The sequence below is a fragment of the Neoarius graeffei genome, chromosome 12 (assembly GCF_027579695.1).
Source record: "Neoarius graeffei isolate fNeoGra1 chromosome 12, fNeoGra1.pri, whole genome shotgun sequence".
In the NCBI taxonomy this organism is placed as follows: domain Eukaryota; kingdom Metazoa; phylum Chordata; class Actinopteri; order Siluriformes; family Ariidae; genus Neoarius; species Neoarius graeffei.
Genome location: NC_083580.1, coordinates 26,993,097 through 27,016,583, shown reverse-complemented (window position 1 = coordinate 27,016,583; position 23,487 = coordinate 26,993,097). Strand labels below are relative to the sequence as shown.

The 23,487-nt window shown below is 40.8% G+C and overlaps 1 protein-coding gene across 1 annotated transcript in view; it reads left to right on the top strand.

The window, feature by feature from the left end:
- olfm1b (olfactomedin 1b) overlaps positions 1–23,487 on the top strand; it is a 255,548-nt gene that overhangs the window by 212,867 nt on the left and 19,194 nt on the right. Inside the window, exon 6 of the mRNA XM_060934849.1 lies at positions 17,908–18,558. Coding sequence (XP_060790832.1) covers positions 17,908–18,558 — 651 coding nt within the window. The remainder of the gene's footprint in view (positions 1–17,907; positions 18,559–23,487) is intronic.

The window sequence follows — 23,487 nt, the reverse complement described above, 5'->3', positions numbered from 1 at the left end:
CTGAGCTTACCCAATATGGATGACACTTAAGTTTTCACATTTACTGGTCATATATGACAACAACATATATATATATGACATCAGATGAGGAAGACCAGTTGTTCGATGTGGGGGATTATGTTGTGGCAAAATACACGGGGAAGAAGAAAGTGCATTTCTTCATTGGCCAGATAATCAAATTGGATGTCTTCGAAATAGAGGCAAGATTTCTCAAAAGAAGCCGGTCATGCCATGGCTCTGCAAGAAAGCCAACCTTTGTCTTCAAAGAGAAAGATGAGGCTGTCCTGTCAAGACAGGATATTGTGAAAAAATTGCCCCGCCCCTTTACTGTTGGGGGGACAGCACGGAGGGAGAGGCAAATGGTGTTCCCTTGCCATTTGAACGCTTGGAACATTGAATAATGATGAAATGATTGATGGAATGATTGCTGCATGTTTTAGCAATGTTTTAACCTACTGAAAGAAATAAGATTTTTTTGGCACTGTTCTACTGTTTTAGTAATTTCTATAATATAGTATATCTCTCATTCCCTCTCTAACCATCCCTCTTTCTATCTATCGACGCATATCTCTCTCTCTATCCATCTATCTATCCCTCCCTATCTATCCCTATCTATCCCTCGTTCTATCACCTCTCTCTTCATCTCCCCTTCTCTATGCAACGGCCCTATCCCCCACTTGATTGACTTGGCTTGATTCATTGATTGCATTTCTAATAATAAAAGTTGTTTACTTTGTTAACCTAACATGTTTTGTGTTGGCTCAATTTACCCCACACAGTGGCTCATCTTACCCCGTGCATGGGGTAAGTTGAGCCACTTGACATTTTTTTTTCAAGAGGTAATATCACTCTAACCATAAGAGCTTATCAATTATGTTTTGCTCAGATAGTAACAGTACACTTTGAAATTTGGTATGGTGTGTAGACTGGAAGCAAAAATGGCTTTAACATGTAGTTATGATGAAAAATGTAAAAAGTGGCTCATCTTACCCCACTCTCCCCTACATTCTCAGTAGGAGACAGATCTGGACTGGCAGCAGGCCAGTCAAGCACACGCACACAGTCTCTGAACCCACACTGTTGTAGGCTGTGCAGAATGAGGCCTGGCTTTGTTCTGCTGAAATGAGCATGGACTTTCTAGGAAGAGATTTTGCCTTGATGGCAACATAGGTCTCTCTAAAATCTCAACATGCATCTCCATCAATGGTACCTTCACACACGTGCCGGGGGCACTGATGCACTCCTATACCATCACAGATGCTGGCTTTTGAATCTTCCTTTAAAAACAAACTGGATGGTCATGTTCTCCTTTGTCATGGTGAACTCAACATCTGTTTTTTTTTCCCCAAAAACAAGCTGAAATGTGAACTCCTCTAACCACAGCATACATTTCCACTGTCCATCTGAGAGGAGTTCAGACCCAGAGAAATCGGTGGCATTTCTGCATAGAATTGACAAATGGCTTCTTCCTCACATAACACTGTTTCAGGTTGCATTTCTGGATGCAGCAGTGGACGTGTGAAGTGACAACGGTTTTCTAAAGTACTTCTGAGCCCATGTGGCTATATTTGTTACATTAGCATGACGTTCTCAGGTAGTGCCATCTGGGGGCTCAAAGGTCACGCATGTTCAACACTGGTTTCCAACCTTGCTCTTTACAGACTGAGATGTCTCCAAATTCCCTGAATCTTTTCACAATATTATGTAATGTACATTTCAAAAGACTTGGATTCTCCGCAATCTTGTGTTGAGAAATGTTTTTTGAATTGACTAACAATTCTCTCACGAATTTTGGAACAAAGAGGTGAGCTACAACCCGTGCATGCTCCTTTTATACCCAATCATGATACCCTCACATGTTACCAGTTAACCTGCTTATTGTGGAATCTTCCAAAAATGGTGTTGCTTGAATATCCTATGAACTTTTTGGCTTTTCCCAACTTTTTTTGTGTGTTGCATCAAATTCTAACTTGGTTTATATTTACAAAATACACTTAAGTTGGTCAGTAAAACTATTGAAAATCTTTTCTTTGCACTTGTCAGTTAAATAAAAGGTTTGCATGAATTAAATCACAGATTTGAGTTTTTATTGCATTTTGGAAAATATACCAAGTTTCTGGGCAGCACGGTGGTGTAGTAGTTAGCACTGTCGCCTCACAGCAAGAAGGTCCAGGTTCGAGCCCCGTGGCCAGCAAGGGCCTTTCTGTGTGGATTTTGCATGTTCTCCCCGTGTCCGCGTGGGTTTCCTCCGGGTGCTCCGGTTTCCCCCATAGTCCAAAGACATGCAGGTTAGGTTAACTCTAAATTGACCATAGGTGTGAGTGTGAATGGTTGTCTGTGTCAGCCCTGGCGACTTGTCCAGGGTGTACCCCGCCTTTCGCCCATAGTCAGTTGGCATAGGCTCCAGCTTGCCTGTGACCCTGTAGAACAGGATAAAGCGGCTAGAGATGATGAGATGAGATACCAAGTTTCTGGTGTCCGAGTACAGGCACTTACGGACACAAATGCAGGGGAGAGCGGGTGCGTCGCAAACTGGTTAACAAATCCAAGTCTTGTGACGAGAATCAGAGTCAGCAGTAACTTGTGCAGTCACTGACAGCATCTTTGATGTTCAGACGGTCCCATTAGAGTGGTGAAATATAGGGAGCATTGTCAAAGAAAACCCTTACACTCAGACACTTCCCTGGAAGACTTGTCTGGTTGAGGAATGGCTGTAGCGGGATTTCCAGCTGATACGGGACACGTTAGGAGGGCCTGAGAAACGCATCAATATCACTGAGCATGTGCTGATGTTCATCTAACAGGCGTCCTTGAGCCAAAAGCGCAGTTTGCATTGCCTCATCTGCTGCATCCATGACCGCGAAGTATTCTGTCAGAATGCAGGCACTTGCAGACACAAATGCAGGGGAGAGCGACTGCATCGCAAACTGGTCAACAAATCCAAATCTTGTGACAAGAATCAGAGTCAAGTTCGTGCCAGAGGTCATTTGATCAGCAAACAGGATGTCAGAGGTGAATAATGGAGTCAGGGTTGAGAGAATAATGTCACGAGGGCCAGAAACACTAAGAGTCAGGTCAAAACAACAAAGGCTTGTTATGATCAGGTACACTTGCTTGAGCTTCTTTTAGGGATGCTCCCATTCGAAGTAATTTGGCGTCCTATAAGGATTGGAACTACTAGTTCATATATTGTGACCAAGCACACACGAGGGTCCCCCCCCTTTTTTTAAAATAATTAAATTATTTATTTTTCAGTAATAAACTTGCGTCATCATAGAATTCTTTATGTAAAAGTACATTTTTAATATTAATTTCTAATTGTTTCTCATTTTTTGAATATTATCATGAAAGCTTGGATATTTGATACAATTTAGAAGCAGGTGTTTGACTTTTTTACACCACAAGTTGTACAGTGATTGGAGGTTATTTAAAAAAAATGAATTGTGTATCATTAAGTAGACATTTTCCAAATCCGAGTCTTGTAATTATCCTTCGTTTCTGTTAGAGTATGTGGTATGTGTTGTAATATTTGGTTCAAGTTGGTAAAAGAATCTATCAGTTTGAGAATTATCCCATCTGTATTGCCATAGTGTAAAAATAGCATGATACATTTTGTGATATCAGAAGTGGTAAAAGGGTAATGAATGTCATAGGTTTTATTTACAGATCATTTGGCCAATTTATCAGCCATTTCATTTCCTTTAATACCCACATGAGCTGGAATCCAAAAAAAAAAACCTCACCACCCATAAGATAAAGCTGGTACATAAGATATCAGAAATCTAATAATTCTGTGTCATTATCTTCCTTCTGAATTTTTTGTAAGACAGACAAGGAATCAGGCGGCACGGTGGTGTAGTGGTTAGCGCTGTCACCTCACAGCAAGAAGGTCCTGGGTTCGAGCCCCGGGGCCGGCGAGGGCCTTTCTGTGCGGAGTTTGCATGTTCTCCCCATGTCCGCGTGGGTTTCCTCCGGGTGCTCCGGTTTCCCCCACAGTCCAAAGACATGCAGGTTAGGTTAACTGGTGACTCTAAATTGACCGTAGGTGTGAATGGTTGTCTGTGTCTGTGTCAGCCCTGTGATGACCTGGCGACTTGTCCAGGGTGTACCCCGCCTTTCGCCTGTAGTCAGCTGGGATAGGCTCCAGCTTGCCTGCGACCCTGTAGAAGGATAAAGCGGCTAGAGATAATGAGATGAGATGAGACAAGGAATCAGAAAATATCACTCTTTGAAAGGGAGGTTTATCAATAAGAAGTTCCAAAGCCTTTGTAATTGCTAGTAACTTAGCTCTAAAAATAGTGCCATTTTGAGATTTTATAATGTTTTTGAATGTTTAGACTTGGAATTACAACACCAGATGCATAATCAATCTTTTTTTGAGTCATCAGTTAATATATGTACTGTAAGTGTTGATTGTATTTGAGTTGAATGTGTTCTAATGTTGATTGTAACATGTAGCAACTACTATCCTCTTGTTTAGCGATTTTAGAGACTAAATCCAAGTCAACTTTTGGAGATTGGGATTCCCAGAATGGAAAAGGATCAATTACAACCTGGAACCGCAAGACTATTAACCAAATGAACAACTTTAGAAAAAATAGGATGAAAAATTTTGTTCTTCTAAAAAACTTTTTTTTTTTTGTTGGATGATCTTCAAAAGATCTATATTTAATTGCACTGAGTTTGTTTGAATTCTCTTCTTAGGTCCAAAGGCATAATAGAACAGTCTATCTCCAAAACAGAGATAGGAGTACATTTAAGAGCATCAGTGCAGATTCTAAGGCATTGATTTTGAACAACATCCAATGTCTTTTCCTAGAAATACATGCAGCATCATAAACTTCACAACCATAATCAAGACATGATAAAATTAAAGATTTCTAGAGAATGATCATTGTTTCTTTGTCAATACCCCACTTGCTGCCACATATAACTTAAAAACACTTATTCTTTTACGACATTTAGTTATGAGATAATCAGTGCGGGTTTTCCATGCAAGTTTGGAATCAAAGTAAAGGCCTAAAAACTTTACAGCTTTATCATTCAAGTTTACCATTATACATCAATTTTATATCTTTTTTTTTTACCTTTATGGAATAAGACCACAGAGGATTTACTTGCAGAGATTTTAAAACCCCATTTATCACACCAAGATTTGATGAAATCTAAAGCCTCTTGTATATGTTTCTGGAGAAAATTTGTTTTTTCCAGATTTCCAAGTTGCTGTATCAGCAAAAATAGAGAGACACATTAGAAGGAACAATATTTATAGCAATCAAAAACAAAATTGGACTGATAACACTTCCTTGTGGAACACCATTTGGAACTTCAAATAAAGAAGGTAATGAGGACCCTACCTTGACTTTGATATATTTATCAGATAGAAAATAATTAATCCAATTAAAGATAGAATCAGAGATATCAATATTATGTAACTTAAATAATATACCCTTCCTCCATGCCACGTCATAGGCCTTTTCTATATCAAGAAAGACTGCTAAGACTTTATGTCCTCTTCCAAAACTTTTAATAATATCACTAAGTCTCAGGAGATGATCCAAGGTACATCTTTTTCTTCTAAATCCAGATTGTTTTTTGTTAAATAGTTTGGTTTTGCGAAAAACAATTTAGGCGATTAGTGACCATTCTTTCAAGAATTTTACAAAAGTTTGAAGTTAAAGCAATAGGACGATAGGAAGCAGGATCAGATTTAGGTTTTCCAGGTTTTAAGACAGGAACAACATGAGCAACTTTCCAATCTTTGGGAACAATTCCTTCCGTCCAGGTTTTATTAAAAAAAAGTCCAGAATAAATTGCTTAGAGTAGGTAGACATATGTTGGAACATGATATAACAAAGATCATCAAGTCCAGGAGAGGCGTTTTTACATTTTCTTAAGGCTTTTTTGAATTCATCCAAAGTGAATTTATAATTTAATGTAGACTTAGAATCAGTTGACTTTGTAAATATGATTATTTTCCTCTTCAAATTTGTTTTTATGATCTAGAAATTATTTTGTATAATTAGACATCACTACTAACTTGAGCAAAATGTGAAGCGAGGACTTCTGCGTTTTCAAAATTACTTTTAGTATAATTATCATCTATGTTGAATTCAGGTATATTAACACCTTGATTATAATTAATATTTCTTATTAATTTCCAAATTTTTGATAAGTTTGAGCTTTCATTTAATCTACTACAATAACTGTGCTAAAACTTTTTCCAATTTTAACTATTTGTTGCCATTGCTCTTTTTATATTTATAATTAATAAACTCTTCTGTGTTAAAGTTCTTATATGCTTTGTTTTTGCTTGATTTCTTGAACTGCATTTTCACAAGTTTCATTCCAAAAAGGTTTCTTTCTTTTTATACCTTTTGATTTTGGTATTGAGAGAGTAGCAGCACAATTAATTGCTGCAGTGATATTATAAGTTAACTCAACAATATCATTTGTTTGGATTAATTTAAAACTTTCGTCACAAAGTTCAGAAAACATTGGCCAATTTGCTTTTTTGAAAATTCGTCTACGATTTGCTTCATTTTCATAGGGAACTTTGTAGTTGAAATTTACAGCTAAACATTTATAATCACTCCCTCCATCAAAATCTGTTTCCCACTTGCACTGAGTGGCAATAGAAGGCGAGCAAAAAGTAAGGTCTATATGAGAAAAGCCTTGATTATAAATTCTGGTAGGGGAACCATCATTTAAACACACCAATTCACAATTATCCAAGATATTTTCAATAATTCTTCCTCTAGTATCAGAAAAAGAACTACCCCAAATTCCACTTTTTGCATTAAAATCTCCACAGATCAAAAAATTCTCAGTATGAAATAAATTAATTAAATCATCATAATTTTTAGGTGAAAGATACAAATTCATTAAGTTAACTATACCATTAGAGGTATTAATTTTAACATAATCCTTCAGCTGCTATATCTAATTTTTTTGAAACATGAGTAGGAAATGCCTTTATGAACTAAATGCATTACCCCTTTCAGAATTTTCTTGAAGTATTTCATAATTATCTATTTTAATTATTTTATCACCTATTCTTGTAAACATCACATCAGGAATATCTTCTGTAATACTTAATGTTTTATTAATTTGTTTATTATACTGTTTGCATTCCATTGCCATACAAGTTTTATTCGTCTTTGTTTTTTACTTTTGACATGAGTAGATTCTTGACTGATGTTTTGAGAAAAGAGTCAATGATTCTTCAGTCCATAGAATCTAGAGTGACACCAGGTTCAACCAAACCCAAATCAGAACAAAAGTCGGAAGTTTTCAACCCAAGACCAAGAAATTCATTTGTCGAAGTAACAATCTGAGAAACCAAATATTTTCTGCTTCGAACACCACCCTGAGCTTGAGAAAATTGGAAGAGAATCTTGTACATTATAAGAATAAAATCTGACACTTTGATGAATTGATCTGATTTTCCAGAATCATCTTGAATCTTTATTTCTTCTGTATTTGAGTCATCTTTCTGATTCAACCTAACTTTCTTCAAAGTGTCTGCATATGACTTTTTTTTTTTTTTCATTTTTTCTGATTCTCCTAACCTCTGAAGCTTCTTTATGTTCTACAGTCTTTTGAATTGGATTGTGGATTGGTGCTCTTCACCGCAGTTTGCACATTTGTACTTAAATACTGAACAATCAGAAGTGGCATGAGCATCTCCACATTTGCCACACCTAGCTTTTGAGTGGCAATTGGAACTAATATGTCCGTAGTGCTGGCATTTGAAGACACCTGATAGGACCAGGTACATATGCCTTGACGCCTGAAAATTCTAAACCAAATTTTATGGTTTCGGGTAAATTTTAACCAGAGAAGGTAATCAGAATAGTGTGCATTGTATTTTTATCTTTTAAGAACCTTTTGATGCTAACAATGTTGAATGAATTGATCTTTCAAACAAATCTTCATCCGAAATATATCAGTTTCATGAATTATACCTTTTACTTGGTTGATAGGAAGAAGTCACTATACTATGATTGGTGTTTCTTCAAATTTAAGTTTCATGAGTTTATCAACATTTGATCTATCACAAGTCACTTCAAATTTCCCCCAAGAATGGAGACACTGAATTTTGTATCTATATGAGTCTCAATAAAAGACCAAAATTTAAAAGAATTGGTTTTGGCAAGTTTGATATTATTGGATTCCACTCTAAACACAACCTCCAAACTTTCATTTTCATCTTTTTTTCACCATTTTGTTACCAAAATCTGGCACTACTGAGTCATCACTTGTCCTTTTCATGAAACTCGTATATAATGTATATACTTAGCTCCAAAATGCATGCAATTTCCAAAGCAGAACTTGCCAAAACAAACAAACAGACCACCCGCCTCATACAACAACTCCAGCAGTCCTAGTGCCCTGGCTATCAGGCACATAGATGCAGAATGATACTTTGTAATGTGCTGGAGTGTTTGGCATGCTTATATAGGGAGTTGGATAGGGAACAGGTGTACTCCCAATCAGTACTCTGGAGAGGGAGGGTGCTGTGGCACCTGGGAGTTGTAGTCCATGGCTGCCACAAACTTGCATAGTCACTGACATCTGGAAATGGGGTTTGTAATTCGTAAGGTTAGTATTCATTATGCTGATATCTGCATACTTTATATTTTACCCCAGAAATTAGTTTTTAAAACATTAATAGTTCATCCAGCTGCAGGCCATGCCGGATGAGCTTATGTGATCACGCGTAATCTGTCCTTTGTCCGTCCATCGTCATGGTCCATCCACAATTTACAAAAATCGCAACTTTTCCTACATGAGTGATCAGATTTTGATCAAACTCATGGAATGTTCCCCAGGTTGGTATATATAAAAGTTGTCAAGGTGGTGGCACCACCTGTCATATTTAACATTTTATGGGTGTTTAAAATTTTTGAGTGACTCGTCACACCAAACACTACTGTTCGTAAACTGCTAGAATGTTTTCACTGAAACTCACCCAGAAGACTCTAAAGACATATTCCAACAAGAATTGTTCACCAGGTGGCGCTACCTACCATGGATGAGGCCACAGAGGAGTCCCGTGCAATTTCATGAAAATCGCTACTCCTCCCACAGGATTGATCAGATTTCAAACTCACCCACAACAACAGTGGCCAGTATGAGCTACAGCCTCATTGAGGCTAGTTTTCTATGATATCATAAGAAGGCATGGATACTCTTGGGAATGAAGTGATGGACAGCCTTGGCTGGAAGAGACAGCACCTTCATTGTGCCATGTCTGTTCATTACATGGAGTTGTGGAGTTTGTCAGGCAACCTTGTCTAACCTACCATTGATTTATCATTGTTTATAAATTTAAACCTTTTTGTGACATGCTGTACCTTGGTATTGGGAGACACGGGAAGGTCTTAGAAATGAGTAGATATCCCTGACTTCAACTCTTGTCTGCACTGTGCATATTCTGGCTTCCGAGAGCCACAGAAAGTCCCTTTGCAAACTCTGGCTCCAAATTTGACAATATTATGGATGAATTTTGACTTCCTTTCCATAGAATGGAAGGGCATGAAACCATGCTTTTTTACAGTCATTGTTCTCTTTGTCATGTATACACGCACTTGCACTCAAGACTCCACTTTCCAGAGTTCACAGTGGCCTCCAAACATGGCCACCATGGACTACGATAACCAGCCTGCACTGCACTGCCCTCCATCTCTGGAATACTGATTAGCACTACACCTGTTCCCATCTCACAGAATCACCACTGTGTATATGAGAACTCTAGTTTGCACTTACCAACTGTGAAGTAAACACTCACTGTTCCCTTGCCTGACTTTACCAAACATTTTTTTAAAACTTGTTGATACTCAGGTTTTTTATTTTATTTGTTCTTTGCCCTTTTGTCTTTTCCTTTGATATTCTGTTTGTGCATTGCCTGAACATTGCCTGCTCTTTGACCTTGACATTGCTTCACAATTTGGATTTTTTTTGTCAGTTTGCCTTAATAAACACTCTGCCATTTTTTACATCCATCTGTCGATTGCATTCCTGACACTTTATTCTTGCTGAAACATCTTAAAGTCTAGTTTGATGAGACAGAGGTAAATGCAAATGAAATAAGTAAAATGCTGGCATTATCCAGCAAATTATGTTTGCTCTGGTACAAAAGTAAAACCCTACAGCTTATAGTCTTTTCATTTGGTTAAAAAAAATCTTCATTTTTTAATGCTGTTTTAACTATATTGGTGTTTACTTGTTCTGTTTACTTGTTCTGACACAAGCGTCTTCTTTTAAAAATTATTTATGAAGAAATGTATCTTTGTTTCTGAACATGTATTTCCTCTTAACCCTGAACTTTGTAACAGTTCTAGGGTTGATTCTTTCCACTATTTTACAGTAAACTGCTGGCTGCAGTTGGTAGGGGTGAGTTTAAATCCCTCAATGGATCAAGATCTCTCTAAAAATGTCACCATTGCTATAAAAGGCTTTAATGCTGTTATTTTCTCCAGGTGTGGCTTTATCAAATCAGTTAAGTGCTGATAATTTTGAAACCACTGTTTTGTAGAACAATTTCCACTACTAAAAATGTTTCATGTTTGAAAAAAACATTTGTTAAACTATACAGCTGCAGCAGTGTTTTAGTCAGTGCACAAGTCTGCAGAGGTCAAGCAGTTTATGTATGAAGCTCTCTGTTAGTCAATGTAGGTTCCTATCCTCACCTATGGTCATAAGCTATGAGTAGTAAGAATAAAGTTGTGAGTACAGAAATTAGGTTGATTTTTAATTAATATTGTTTTGCTTTTTTTTGGAAAAAATGTCAGTAATTCTGACATTACTGCTGTTAATGGTTTGTTCTAACAGCACTTTGATACATTTTTCTTTGGTCTTTTTGATCTATATTGTCAAATAACTGTCATTAGTATTTGGAGAACTGCCATCCAGATGGATTTTATGACACCTTATGGCCCTTTTCCACTACCCTTTTTCAGCTCGCTTCAGCTCACTTCAGCCCGACACGGCTCGCGTTTCGACTACCAAAAACCAGCACAACTCGGCTCACTTCAGCCCTGCTTTGCCCCTAAAACTCGCACCGTTTTGGAGTAGGGCTGAAGCGAGCCAAAGCGAGCCGAGTGAGGCTGGGGGCGTGAGCAGACACTCCCCTGTGCACTGATTGGTGAGGAGGAGTGTCCTCACATGCCCACACACGCCCCGCGAGCACGCTGGGATCTGTAAACACTGCAAACCCGGAAGGAGAATAATTACGAATTACGAGAATTTCTGAAGCCTTATGCGCCTCGCCTCATCTATACGCTCTTGCCAGTATCTGTTCGCGTTGTCGGTGACAACAAGCCACAGCACCAAGACCAGCAACACTAACAACTTCATGTTTATTGTTTACTATTCGGGTCATGAGACTACCGCTTAAAAGCTCACTGATGTCACTGTTTGCGCTGCTTAACGACATCACCTGACGTCCACCCACTTTTGCTAACTCCACCCAATGTGTCCACCCACTTCCAGCCAGCACAGTTCAGCGCGGTTGTAGTCGAAATGCAACTCCAACAGCCCCGCTCAGCTCGACTCAGCTCGACTCAGCACGGCACGGCTCAGCCGCGTTTGTAGTGGAAAAGCGGCATTAGTGTGCTACATCTTGTGAAAGTATTCATCCCCATTTGTGTTTGTCCTGTTTTATCACATTACAAGCTGGAATTAAAATTGATTTTAATTCCAGCTTGATTTTAATTTGATTTGAATTGATTTTAATTCCAGCTAATGGGGGTTAGCACCATTTGATTTATACAACATGCTTACCACTTTAAAGGTGCAATTTTTTTAATTGAAATATAAACAATAATTAAGATGGGAAAAACAAACAGAAATCTGGAGTGTGTACAGGTATTTACCCGCTTTTGTATGAAACACCTAAATAAGAGCTGGTTCAACCAATTAACTTCATAAGTCACATAATTAGTTGATTAAGATCCACCTGTGTGCAATCAAAGTGTCACATGATCTGTCACATGATCTGTCACATGATATCTGTATAAATCAACCTGTTCTGGAAGGACCCTGATTCTGCAAACACTACAAAACAAGCAACATGAACTCCAAGGAGCGCTCCAAACAGGTTAGAGACAAAGCTGTGGAGAAGTATAGATAAGGGTTGGGTATCCCAAACTTTGAATATCCTACGGAGCATCAGTGAATCCATTATAGCAAAATGGAAAGAATATGGTACCACTACAAAGCTGACAAGAGAAGGCCGCCCACCAAAACTCACAGACTGGGCAAGGAGGGCATTAATCAGAAATGCAATAAAGACACTAACGATAACACTGAAGGAACTGCAAAGATCCACAGCAGAGATGGAAGTATCTGTCCAGAGGACCACTTTAAGCTGTACACTCCACAGAACAGGGCATTATGGAACAGTGGCCAGAAAAGGGCCATTGCTTAAAGAAAAAAGAGAAGAAAACATGTTTGGAGTTTGCCCAATAGTATGTGGCAGACTCCCCAAATACATGAAAGAAAATTCTCTGGTCAGATGAAACTAAAATTGAACTTTTTGGCCATCATGGGAAACTCCATATGTGGTGCAAACCCAACACCCTGAGAACACCATTCCTACAGCGAAGCATGGTGGTGGCAGCATGGATACCTATTAGGTTAGATTAATATGGGACAGCTTTGGGCTGAGGTGCACTTCAGCGAGGCACCTAACTCCCAACTGCTCCCCGGGTGCTGTTAGCATGGCTGCCCACTGCTCTGGGTATGTATGTGTGTGTGTGCTCATTGCTCACGTGTTTGACTCAGACTCAGATTTATTGTCATTCAAACCATGTGACATGATAAGAACGAAAAGCAGTTACCCAGGTCTCGGTGTGTACAGCCTGAATAAGTAACTAAATAAGTAAGAATAGTTAAAAAACAAATAGAATAAACTAAGGTTGGATTTAAAAATAGAATAAACTAAAATAAAAGCTATCTAAAATAACATTAAAATTCAAAGGACAGTAAAGTATTGCACAATGTACTGCAGTGGCAACAGCTTAAAGGTGTTCAGTGCAACAGTGAGAAAGCACAGCAGCAAAAACATGAGCAGCAACAGTTCACAGTATTAAGGCACATTGGTAAGGTGCATAGTGTTCAGTATATGGGGGTGGAACAGTTCAGCAGTCTGACTGCATCCAGGTAGAAGCTGTTTTTCATTCTAGATGTCTTTGCCTGGATGCAGCACAGCCTCCTTCCAGAGGGCAGGGGAGTGAAAAGTCCGTGTGCAGGGTGGGTGGGGTCACAGAGGATGCAGGTGGCTCTTTCTCTACATCTGGTGGTGTAGATGTCACTGATGGGTGGTAAGCTGCACCCCATGGTCCTCTGTGCAGACTTGACCAGCTTCTGCAGCGCCTCCTTCTCACCCACAGTGCAGCCAGCATAACACACCATGAGGCAGGAGGTCAGGATGCTCTCCACCACACAGCTGTAAAAGGACCTGAGAATGTCAGCCCCCAGTCCTGCCCTCTTCATTTTCCTCAGGAAGTAGAGGCGCTGATGGGCTTTCTTTATGACGGCTGTGGTGTTGGTGCACCAGGTGAGCATGTTGGTCAGGTGTACTTTGAGGTACCTGACAGAGGGAACCATGTCCACATCTGCTCCATTGATGTAGGGGGGGGGTGCCCATCCTGCAGAAATCCACAACCATCTCCTTGGTCTTCTGGATGTTGAGGATGAGGTTGTTGTCCTCGCACCACCTTGTCAGGTTCTCCACCTCTATCCTGTACGATGACTCATCCCCGTTGGTGATGAGTCCAACCACTACTGTGTCGTCAGCAAACTTCACCACAAGATTGTTCTTGTAGTCAGCCCTGCAGTCAAAGGTCATCAGTGTGTACAGCAGAGGGCTGAGCACACAGCCCTGGGGGGAGCCGGTGTTGAGGGTGATGGTGGAGGAAGTGGTGTTGTTAATCCTGACACACTGTGGCCTGCAGGTCAGGAAATCCAGGACCCAATTGCACAGGGATGCAGAGGTTCCCAGTACTGCCAGCTTGGTCACCAGTTTCTGCAGGATGATGGTGTTAAACGCAGAACTAAAGTCCAGAAACAGCAGCCTCACGTAGGAGTCCTTGTACTCCAGGTGAGAGAGGGCCTGGTGGGTCACAGCAGAGATGGCATCAGCTGTGGACCAGTTCTGCCTGTAAGCATACTGGTGTGAGTTCTCTGCCACGTCAATGGTCTGCTTCAAGCGCCTCATCACCAGCCTTTCAAAGCACTTCATGGTGACAGGGGTGAGTGCAACGGGGCAGTAATCATTGAGGCACGACGCTACAGAGGTCTTCAGCACAGGGATGATTGTGGTTGTCTTGAGGCATGATGGGACTCTGGCCTGAGTCAGCAAGATGTTGAATATGTCTGTCAGAACCTCAAACAGCTGGTGAGTGCAGTCCCTCAGAACCCTGCCTGGGATCCCATCAGAGCCTGGGGCTTTTCAGGGATTGACCCCCTGCAGTGTTTTCCTCACCTCTGCCGCTGTTATGCTGATGCATGATGAACATGCTGGTGGAACATGGGGAGAGTGTCCCACAGATTCATGTGGTTGAAATCCCCCACCACCACATACAATGCTTCTGGATGTTTGTTTTGAAGCGCACCGACACTGTCATGCAGCTCCCGCAGCGCATCTTCAGTGGTAGCTCACGAAGGGATATAAACAGCCACTGTGAACACTGCTATGAATTCCCGTGGCAGATAGTGAGGACAGCATTTCACTATTAAATGTTCCACAGCCTCAGAGCAGTGTCTGCCCACCACAGAACATTTTGTGCACCAACCTTTGTTGACATAAATGCAGAGTCCTCCTTCTGTTTTTCCGGAGAGTGGCTCTTCCCTGTCTGAGCGGAATAGTAGCCGCCCGTTAAGCTCGAAGATGGAGTCTGGGATGTTGTTATTAAGCCACGGCTCCATCAGAACAAAGACACTGCAGCTCTCCCGTTGGCACAGTCTCAGTTGTAGCAGATCCATTTTATTATCCAAAGCCCGGACATTGGATAAAAAGAGCGATGGAATAGCTGGCCTGCTAGCATTAGCTCTTAGCCTGGTTAGCAGGCTGGCCCGCTTGCCCCTCTTCTGTTTCCATGCACACCACCTCCTCTTGACTCCAGGCCAGGTCCGCCGGCCATTACGTGCCATTGTTTGTTTGTAAAATCTGAAGCCTACCGAGCATTGCTTTGAGCTCCGGAGAAAAAGGAGCATGGAGACAGCTGTTTAGCTCCTTTAGCTTTGCTAAGCTGTACTTAATTGCTGTTTTACTGGTGGTAGTGGTAGTGCTAACTTTAATGCTACCACAGAGAGCTAGAGAAACTGCTGCATGGACTCAACCTTTAACATACCTTACTAACAATCAAAAAGGTGCATGTGTGTGTCCACTGCTTCAGATGGGTTAAATGCAGAGAGGAAATTCACAAGCGTGTGATGAAGAAAGTTGTTGTTGTTGTTGTTCTTCTTCTTCTTCTTCTTCAATGCACATTCCAGATTTGTTTTTTCATCTTACAGTGCCTTGAAAAAGTATTCATACCCCTTGAACTTTTTCACATTTTTCCACCTTACAACCACAAACTTAAAAGTTCTTTATTGAGATTGTGATAGACCAACACAGAGTAGCACATAATTGTGAAGTGAAACGAAAATGATAAATGGTCTTCAAAATTTTAAACAAATAAAAATCTGAAAAATGTGATGTGCATTAGTATTCAGCCCCCCTGCGTCAATACTTTTGTAGAGCCACCTTTTGCTACAATTACAGCTGCAAGTCTTTTGTGGTATGTCTCTAACAGCTTTGCACATCTAGACACTGAAATTTTTGCCCATTCTTCTTTGCAAAATAGCTCAAGCTCAGCCAGATTGGATGGAGAGCGTCTGTGAACAGCAATTTTCAAGTCTTGCCACAGATGCTCGGTGGGATTTAGGTCTGGACTTTGACTGGGCCATTCTAACACATGAATATTCTTTGATCTAAACCATTCCATTTTAGCTCTGGCTGTATGCTCAGGGTCATTGTCTTGCTGGAAGGTGAATCTCCTTCCCAGTCTCAAGTCTTTTGCAGCCTCCAACAGGTTTTCTTCCAGGATTGCCCTGTATTTAGCTCCATCCATCTTCCCATCAACTCTGCCCAGCTTCCCTGTCCCTGCTGAAGAAAAGCATCCCCATAGCATGATGCTGCCACCACCATGTTTCACAGTGGGGATGGTGTGTGCAGGGTGATGAGCAGTGTTAGTTTTCCGCCATACATAGCGCTTTGCATTTAGGCCAAAAAGTTCAACTTTGGTCTCATCTGACCAAAGCACCTTCTTCCACATGTTTGCTGTGTCCCCTACATGGCTTCTGGCAAACTGCAAACGGGACTTCATATGCCTGTCTTTCAACAATGGCTTTCTTCTTGCCACTCTTCCAAAAAGGCCAGATTTGTGGAGTGTACAACTTATAGTTGTCCTGTGCACAGATTCTCCCACCTGAGCTGTGGATTTCTGCAGCTCCTCCAGAGTGATCATGGGCCTCTTGGCTGCTTCTCTGACCAGTGCTCTCCTTGCTCACTCTGTCAGTTTAGGTGGACAGCTATGTCTTGGTAGGTTTGCAGTTGTGCCATACTTTTTCCATTTTTGAATGAGGGATTGAACAGTGCTTATTGAGATGTTCACAGCTTGGGATATTTTTTTTTATAACCTAACCCTGCTTTAAACTTCTCCAGAACTTTATCCCTGACCTGTCTGGTGAGTTCTTTGGTCTTCTTGATGCTGTTTGTTCTTCAGTGTTCTCTAACAAACCACTGAGGCCTTCACAGAACGTGTATTTATGCTGAGAGTAAATTACACACAGTAGGACTCTATCTAATTAGATGACTTCTGAAGGCAATTGATTGCACTGGATTGTATTTAGAGGTATCAGAGTACAGGGGGCTGAATACTAATGCACACCACATTTTTCAGATTTTTATTTGTTTAAATTTTTGAAGACCATTTATCATTTTCGTTTCACTTCACAATTATGTGCTACTCTGTGTTGGTCTATCACATAAAATCTCAATAAAAAACTTTTAAGTTCGTGGTTGTAAGGTGGAAAAATGTGAAAAAGTTCAAGGGGTATGAATACTTTTTCAAGGCACTGTAATTATTGTCACAGTAAAAAACTATATTGCACCTTTAAAGTGGTAGGCATGTTGTGCAAATCAAATCGTGCTAACCCCTTAAAAATCCATTTTAATTCCAGCTTGTAATGTGACAAAACAGGACAAACACCAAAGGGAATGAATACTTTTGCAAGACACTGTACATGTCTGCATATCTTGTATGTGTGAAAAAGTTTCATTGTAATGTCTGCCAACAAAACATGTATGTACAGTTCTCATAAATGCATTTTCACGGTTACATTCTTGTAGAAAAACAGTCAACTCAACAAAAGAACGTCTGGCTTGGCCTTTTATAAAACAGAAACAAGCACAGAGTTGGCTAACCAACTTTTGAGGCAAATAATTAAACTAGTGGAAAGACAAACATAGGATCTCGCATGAAAGAAGCATATTTTATACTTGCACTAGTATTCCAATTGGTTCTTTCTTCTTTTGGTTTCTCCCACCCTCTGTTGTGTGTAATATGGAATGATTAATCTTGATGAACCTGTACATTTCTCATTTTTTTTTAATATATATTATATATATATAAAATTGTGTGTGTGTGTGTGTGTGTGTATACACACAGTATCTCTCTCTCATCCCTTCTCCAAGAGGCAGGATTTTGGGCAGTGCTAGGATTTGATCACATAAAGCAAGGTTTTAATCCAGAATAATATGGAATTATCCTTGTAGGTTTCAATATGTAGTCTTGTTTATTCCTTCCATTGTTTGAAAATTTTATTTTATGTCATGTTTTATGTTTTCATCTGCAGGTGTGGTATATGGATGGCTATCACAACAATCGCTTTGTGCGAGAGTATCGTTCCATGTCTGACTTTATGACATCAAACAACTTCACATCCTACCGCCTGCCACACCCATGGTCTGGAACAGGCCAAGTGGTTTATAATGGCTCCATTTATTTCAGCAAGTTCCAGAGCCACATTATCATCAAGTTTGACCTGAAGACCTCCACCATCAGCAAGACCCAGAGGCTGAACAGTGCTGGGTACAACAATGTGTACCACTATGCATGGGGTGGCCATTCTGACATTGACCTTATGGTGGATGAACATGGGCTTTGGGCTGTCTATGCCACAAATCAAAATGCAGGCAACATTGTCATCAGCAAACTCAACCCAGTCACCCTACAGGTCATCAAGTCATGGACAACCAATCATCCAAAGCGCAGTGCAGGTGAATCCTTTATGATTTGTGGCACACTCTATGTAACCGATGGGTACTCTGGAGGGACAAAGGTCTACTATGCGTACCACACCAACTCCTCTACTTATGAGTACATTGACATCCCTTTGCAGAATAAGTACTCTCACATCTCCATGTTGGATTACAACCCACGGGATCGTGCCCTCTATGCCTGGAACAATGGGCACCAGGTGCTCTACAATGTTACCCTCTTCCACCTCATTCACTAATACTAATCTGAAGCAGTCATTAACTATTTTATCCTGCTTAAGCACAATCTATGAATAGACACTGGATGGGATGCCTGGCTGGGGCCCCATGCAGTCACATTCACACACCCATTCAAAATGAGGGAAAATATAACAATCGCCAATCCACCTACACAGTATGTTAGGTAGACAGTAGGTGGGAGGAAATGGGAGAACTGAGGGGACAGAAAGTGAAAATGCAAAACTCAATATAGACAGTAACCCTCAAAGTGTTGGTGAGTTGAGGTGCCACCCACTTCACCACCTCTATATTCAAGATCTCTCTCATTTTATATATATATATATATATATATATATATATATATATATATATATATATATATAAAAATTAAATCAGGCCGAGAAATTGATATATTTTTTCACCAGCCAGCCGGACTAGTTACCTTCCAAAGTAACTAGCCAAACAGAAAATCATCTAGCCAAAATTTGTTCATGTTCAAGGAGATTCACCTTCCAGCAAAACAATGACCCTAAACATACAGCCAGAGCTACAATGGAATGTTTTAGATCAAAGAATATTCATGTCTTAGAATGGCCCAAAGTCCAGACCTAAATCCCATTGAGCATCTGTGGCAAGACTTGAAAATTGCTGTTCACAGATGCTGTCCATCCAATCTGGCTGAGCTTGAGCTATTTTGCAAAGAAGAATGGGCAAAAATTTCAGTGTTTAGATGTGCAAAGCTGGTAGAGACATACCACAAAAGACTTGCAGCTGTAATTGCAGCAAAAGGTGGCTCTACAAAGTATTGACACAGGGGGGCTAAATACTGATGCACATCACATTTTTCAGATTTTTGTTTAAAATTTTGAAGACCATTTATCATTTTCGTTTCACTTCACAATTATGTGCTACTCCGTGTTGGTTTATCACATAAAATCTCAATAAACTTTTAAGTTCATGGTTGTAAGGTGGAAAAATGTGAAAAAGTTCAAGGGGTATGAATACTTTTTCAAGGCAGTGTGTGTACACACACACACACACACACATATATACACATGTATGTATATGAGTGATATCACAAGAGGCTGGCTGGCTCTCGGCAGGACCCTTCAATCAGTGCAAGGACACAAAGGTTAAAATAAATCAAGATTTTTAATGTTATGCCAGGAAATTAAACAGTAAAGGTAACTCAAAGTTCAATGTTCAAACAAAGATGGATTCCCAAAAGTCAAACTCAAGCAATGTCTCTGGCTTTAGAACAACAAAATTATAGGCAGGTTTCCTTCAGTCCAATATCCCATTCTCAGAACAAAATCTTCTGCCTTACTTTGAGTCCAGTCAACAATCCCTGTGATCTTTAGCCCAGTAGCAGGCATTCATAACACAGGTGAGTCCTTCACTGCAAAATCCTTCAGGTAAGAATTCCAGATAAGCTTTTCAACAAATACTCCACCCAGCAGGTTCCACTCAGCAACAGGAGTCCATGAACCTCTCTCCTCCACATTCACACTGGGAGTTTTGAGCTCTCACAAAGCCCTCTTACTCATTAGGCCCTTATTGGCCACAGGTGTGTTGCCGTGTTGGGTGCTGAGGGTGAAGTTCCCAACTCCACCACCAGATGGAGTTATAGCTGCCAGAAGTTGGAGCCATCTGCGTGTGACATAGCGCCCCTCGATGACGCAGCCTCTCGGGATCTCATCTCATCTCTAGCCGCTTTATCCTTCTACAGGGTCGCAGGCAAGCTGGAGCCTATCCCAGCTGACTACGGGCGAAAGGCAGGGTACACCCTGGACAAGTCGCCAGGTCATCACAGGGCTGACACATATAGACACAGACAACCATTCACAATCACATTCACACCTACGGTCAATTTAGAGTCGCCAGTTAACCTAACCTGCATGTCTTTGGACTGTGGGGGAAACCGGAGCACCCGGAGGAAACCCACGCGGACACGGGGACAACATGCAAACTCCACACAGAAAGGCCCTCGCCGGCCACGGGGCTCGAACCCGGACCTTCTTGCTGTGAGGCGACAGCGCTAACCACTACACCACCGTGCCGCCCGCCTCTCGGGATATCACTATATATACTGTATATATATATATATTGCCTGCGACTCTGTAGAACAGGATAAAACAGCTAGAGATAATGAGATGAATATATATATATATATATCATCTCTCATCTCATTATCTCTAGCCGCTTTATCCTTCTACAGGGTCGCAGGCAAGCTGGAGCCTATCCCAGCTGACTACGGGCGAAAGGCGGGGTACACCCTGGACAAGTCGCCAGGTCATGACAGGGCCGACACATAGACACAGACAACCATTCACACTCACATTCACACCTACGGTCAATTTAGAGTCGCCAGTTAACCTAACCTGCATGTCTTTGGACTGTGGGGGAAACCGGAGCACCCGGAGGAAACCCACGCGGACACGGGGAGAACATGCAAACTCCACACAGAAAGGCCCTCGCCGGCCCCGGGGCTCGAACTCAGGACCTTCTTGCTGTGAGGCGACAGCGCTAACCACTACACCACCGTGCCGCCATATATATATATAATGTGCATATATATATGTACATGTACGTATGTGTGTATATATGTGTGTGTATATATATATATATATCACGGGCGATTGCTCTAAGACAACGAGGGAGGCTCAGCCTCCTCTAAAAATGACGAACATTGTGTAGGATGAATTGCGCTAGGCTTATGTTATAGCCAACCTTATAACATTGCTATTTCAGATCCAGAATCATAGAAATATATGTGCTCAACCCAACTACAGTGTGAAATCATTCCATTATAACTTTCCCCAGTTCGCCTAATGTGTGCGTGAGTTTTTCCCCCTCGTGACAGCGCGATGCAGCCCAGCCTCAGTGGACTTCAATGGCATTTGGGAGCTATGCGCTTTTCAATATCAATATGCAAGACGATTATTGGACAAATACTGCGAAAACGCCCGCCCACGGACTCCCACGGACTCCCAGCCTCAGTGCACTTCAATGGCATTTGGGAGCTATGCGCTTTTCAATATCAAAATGCAAGACGGTTATTGGACAAATACTGCGAAAATGCCCGCCCACCGGACTCCCAGCCTCACAGTGGGAGGGACATGGCAGTTTCCGCGAGGAGACTGGTGATTGGTGAAAGTGGTCGGATATTTTCTTTGATTGACAGCTCGTTTCAAATATAGACAGGCAGCGGTGAATTTCAGTTCAGTCCCATGTGGATTCGCAAGTGCTGTGGTGTATTGTAAGAGATCAGCTTACATTTCGATTTCATTCATTGCATACGGTTTCTACCATCTTTTTTAGTTTGTATATATTTTCATTGTAAATAAAGTGTAAATATAGTGTTGTCAAGTTTGTTATCTTAGTTCCAGAAATTTCGTTTATTTGAGTAACTGAACTTGAACTTGAGGGGGCTAGTCAGCTAGCAAGAAAGCTGCTCACGGATGCCAAGCATTGCTGATTTAATTTTAGCGAAGCCATTTGCCAGTCTTCCTTTCGAGGAAAAATTTTAAATTAAAGAGCAGGGTAGACCAACGCCTCAAATTGACTTGGTGAAAAAGGTAGGGAATAATACTTGTTCCTTTCAGCTCTCCTGGTACGAGAAAGTGAATTGGCTAACAGCAAGTGACCCACATCAACAACAGTAAATAGGCTACTTTAGTAATACGTCATGGATGGACCAAAAATATAGAATCTATTTAAAATGTTTATGCTGAGTATATTATATTGGAATATATATTTTTCTGGATATGAATTAAACACAGCTACAATTTGGAAAACATTTTTAAACAAAAACACAGCCAAGAAGGGTGGCACGGTGGTGTAGTGGTTAGCGCTGTCGCCTCACAGCAAGAAGGTCCGGGTTCGAGCCCCGTGGCCGGCGAGGGCCTTTCTGTGTGGAGTTTGCATGTTCTCCCCGTGTCCGCGTGGGTTTCCTCCGGGTGCTCCGGTTTCCCCCACAGTCCAAAGACATGCAGGTTAGGTTAACTGGTGACTCTAAATTGACCGTAGGTGTGAATGTGAGTGTGAATGGTTGTCTGTGTCTATGTGTCAGCCCTGTGATGACCTGGCGACTTGTCTAGGGTGTACCCCGCCTTTCGCCCGTAGTCAGCTGGGATAGGCTCCAGCTTGCCTGCGACCCTGTAGAAGGATAAAGCGGCTAGAGATAATGAGATGAGATGAGACACAGCCGAGAACATTTCACACTACAGTCCTGGATTAAAAGTGAAGGGTTATCAAAATTGTCAGTAAAACATTTCTCAGTCAAAATAAGTAAAATATAGGGAAAGTGTCATTGAATGAAATGTGTGGCACCCAGCTCTGTTTGGCGCCCCAAGGTCAGTGCTTGTGCCTATTCCAGAACACTCTGCTGTTACTGCTGAGGTTCCTGACAAAGAACTGCTTTCAATAATGATCAATTTTTAAACAACACGCCACAATTTTAAAATATAAAATGTTAAAATATACCCCCCCAACACCAACGTCATGTATATTGGACAGTAGGCTAATGGGCCAAAAGAAACTGTTATTTCACAGTTTGTGACCCTGCCAACAATCAGCCAGATCAGAGGCAAGAGTATGGGCAAAATTGATGTTTTTCTTTTTTCTTTTAAAATCTGGAAATATCGTAACCGACCAGCCTCCCCTGTTTGAAAGACTACCAGCCACCACTGATATGTGTGTGTGTGTGTATATATATATATATATATATATATATATATATATATATATATATACACAGTGGTGCTTGAAAATTTGTGAACCCTTTAGAATTTTCTGTATTTCTGCATAAATATGACCTAAAACATAATCAGATTTTCACACAAGTCCTAAAAGTAGATAAAGAGAACCCAGTTAAACAAATGAGACAAAAATATTATACTTGGTCATTTATTTATTGAGGAAAAGGATCCAATATT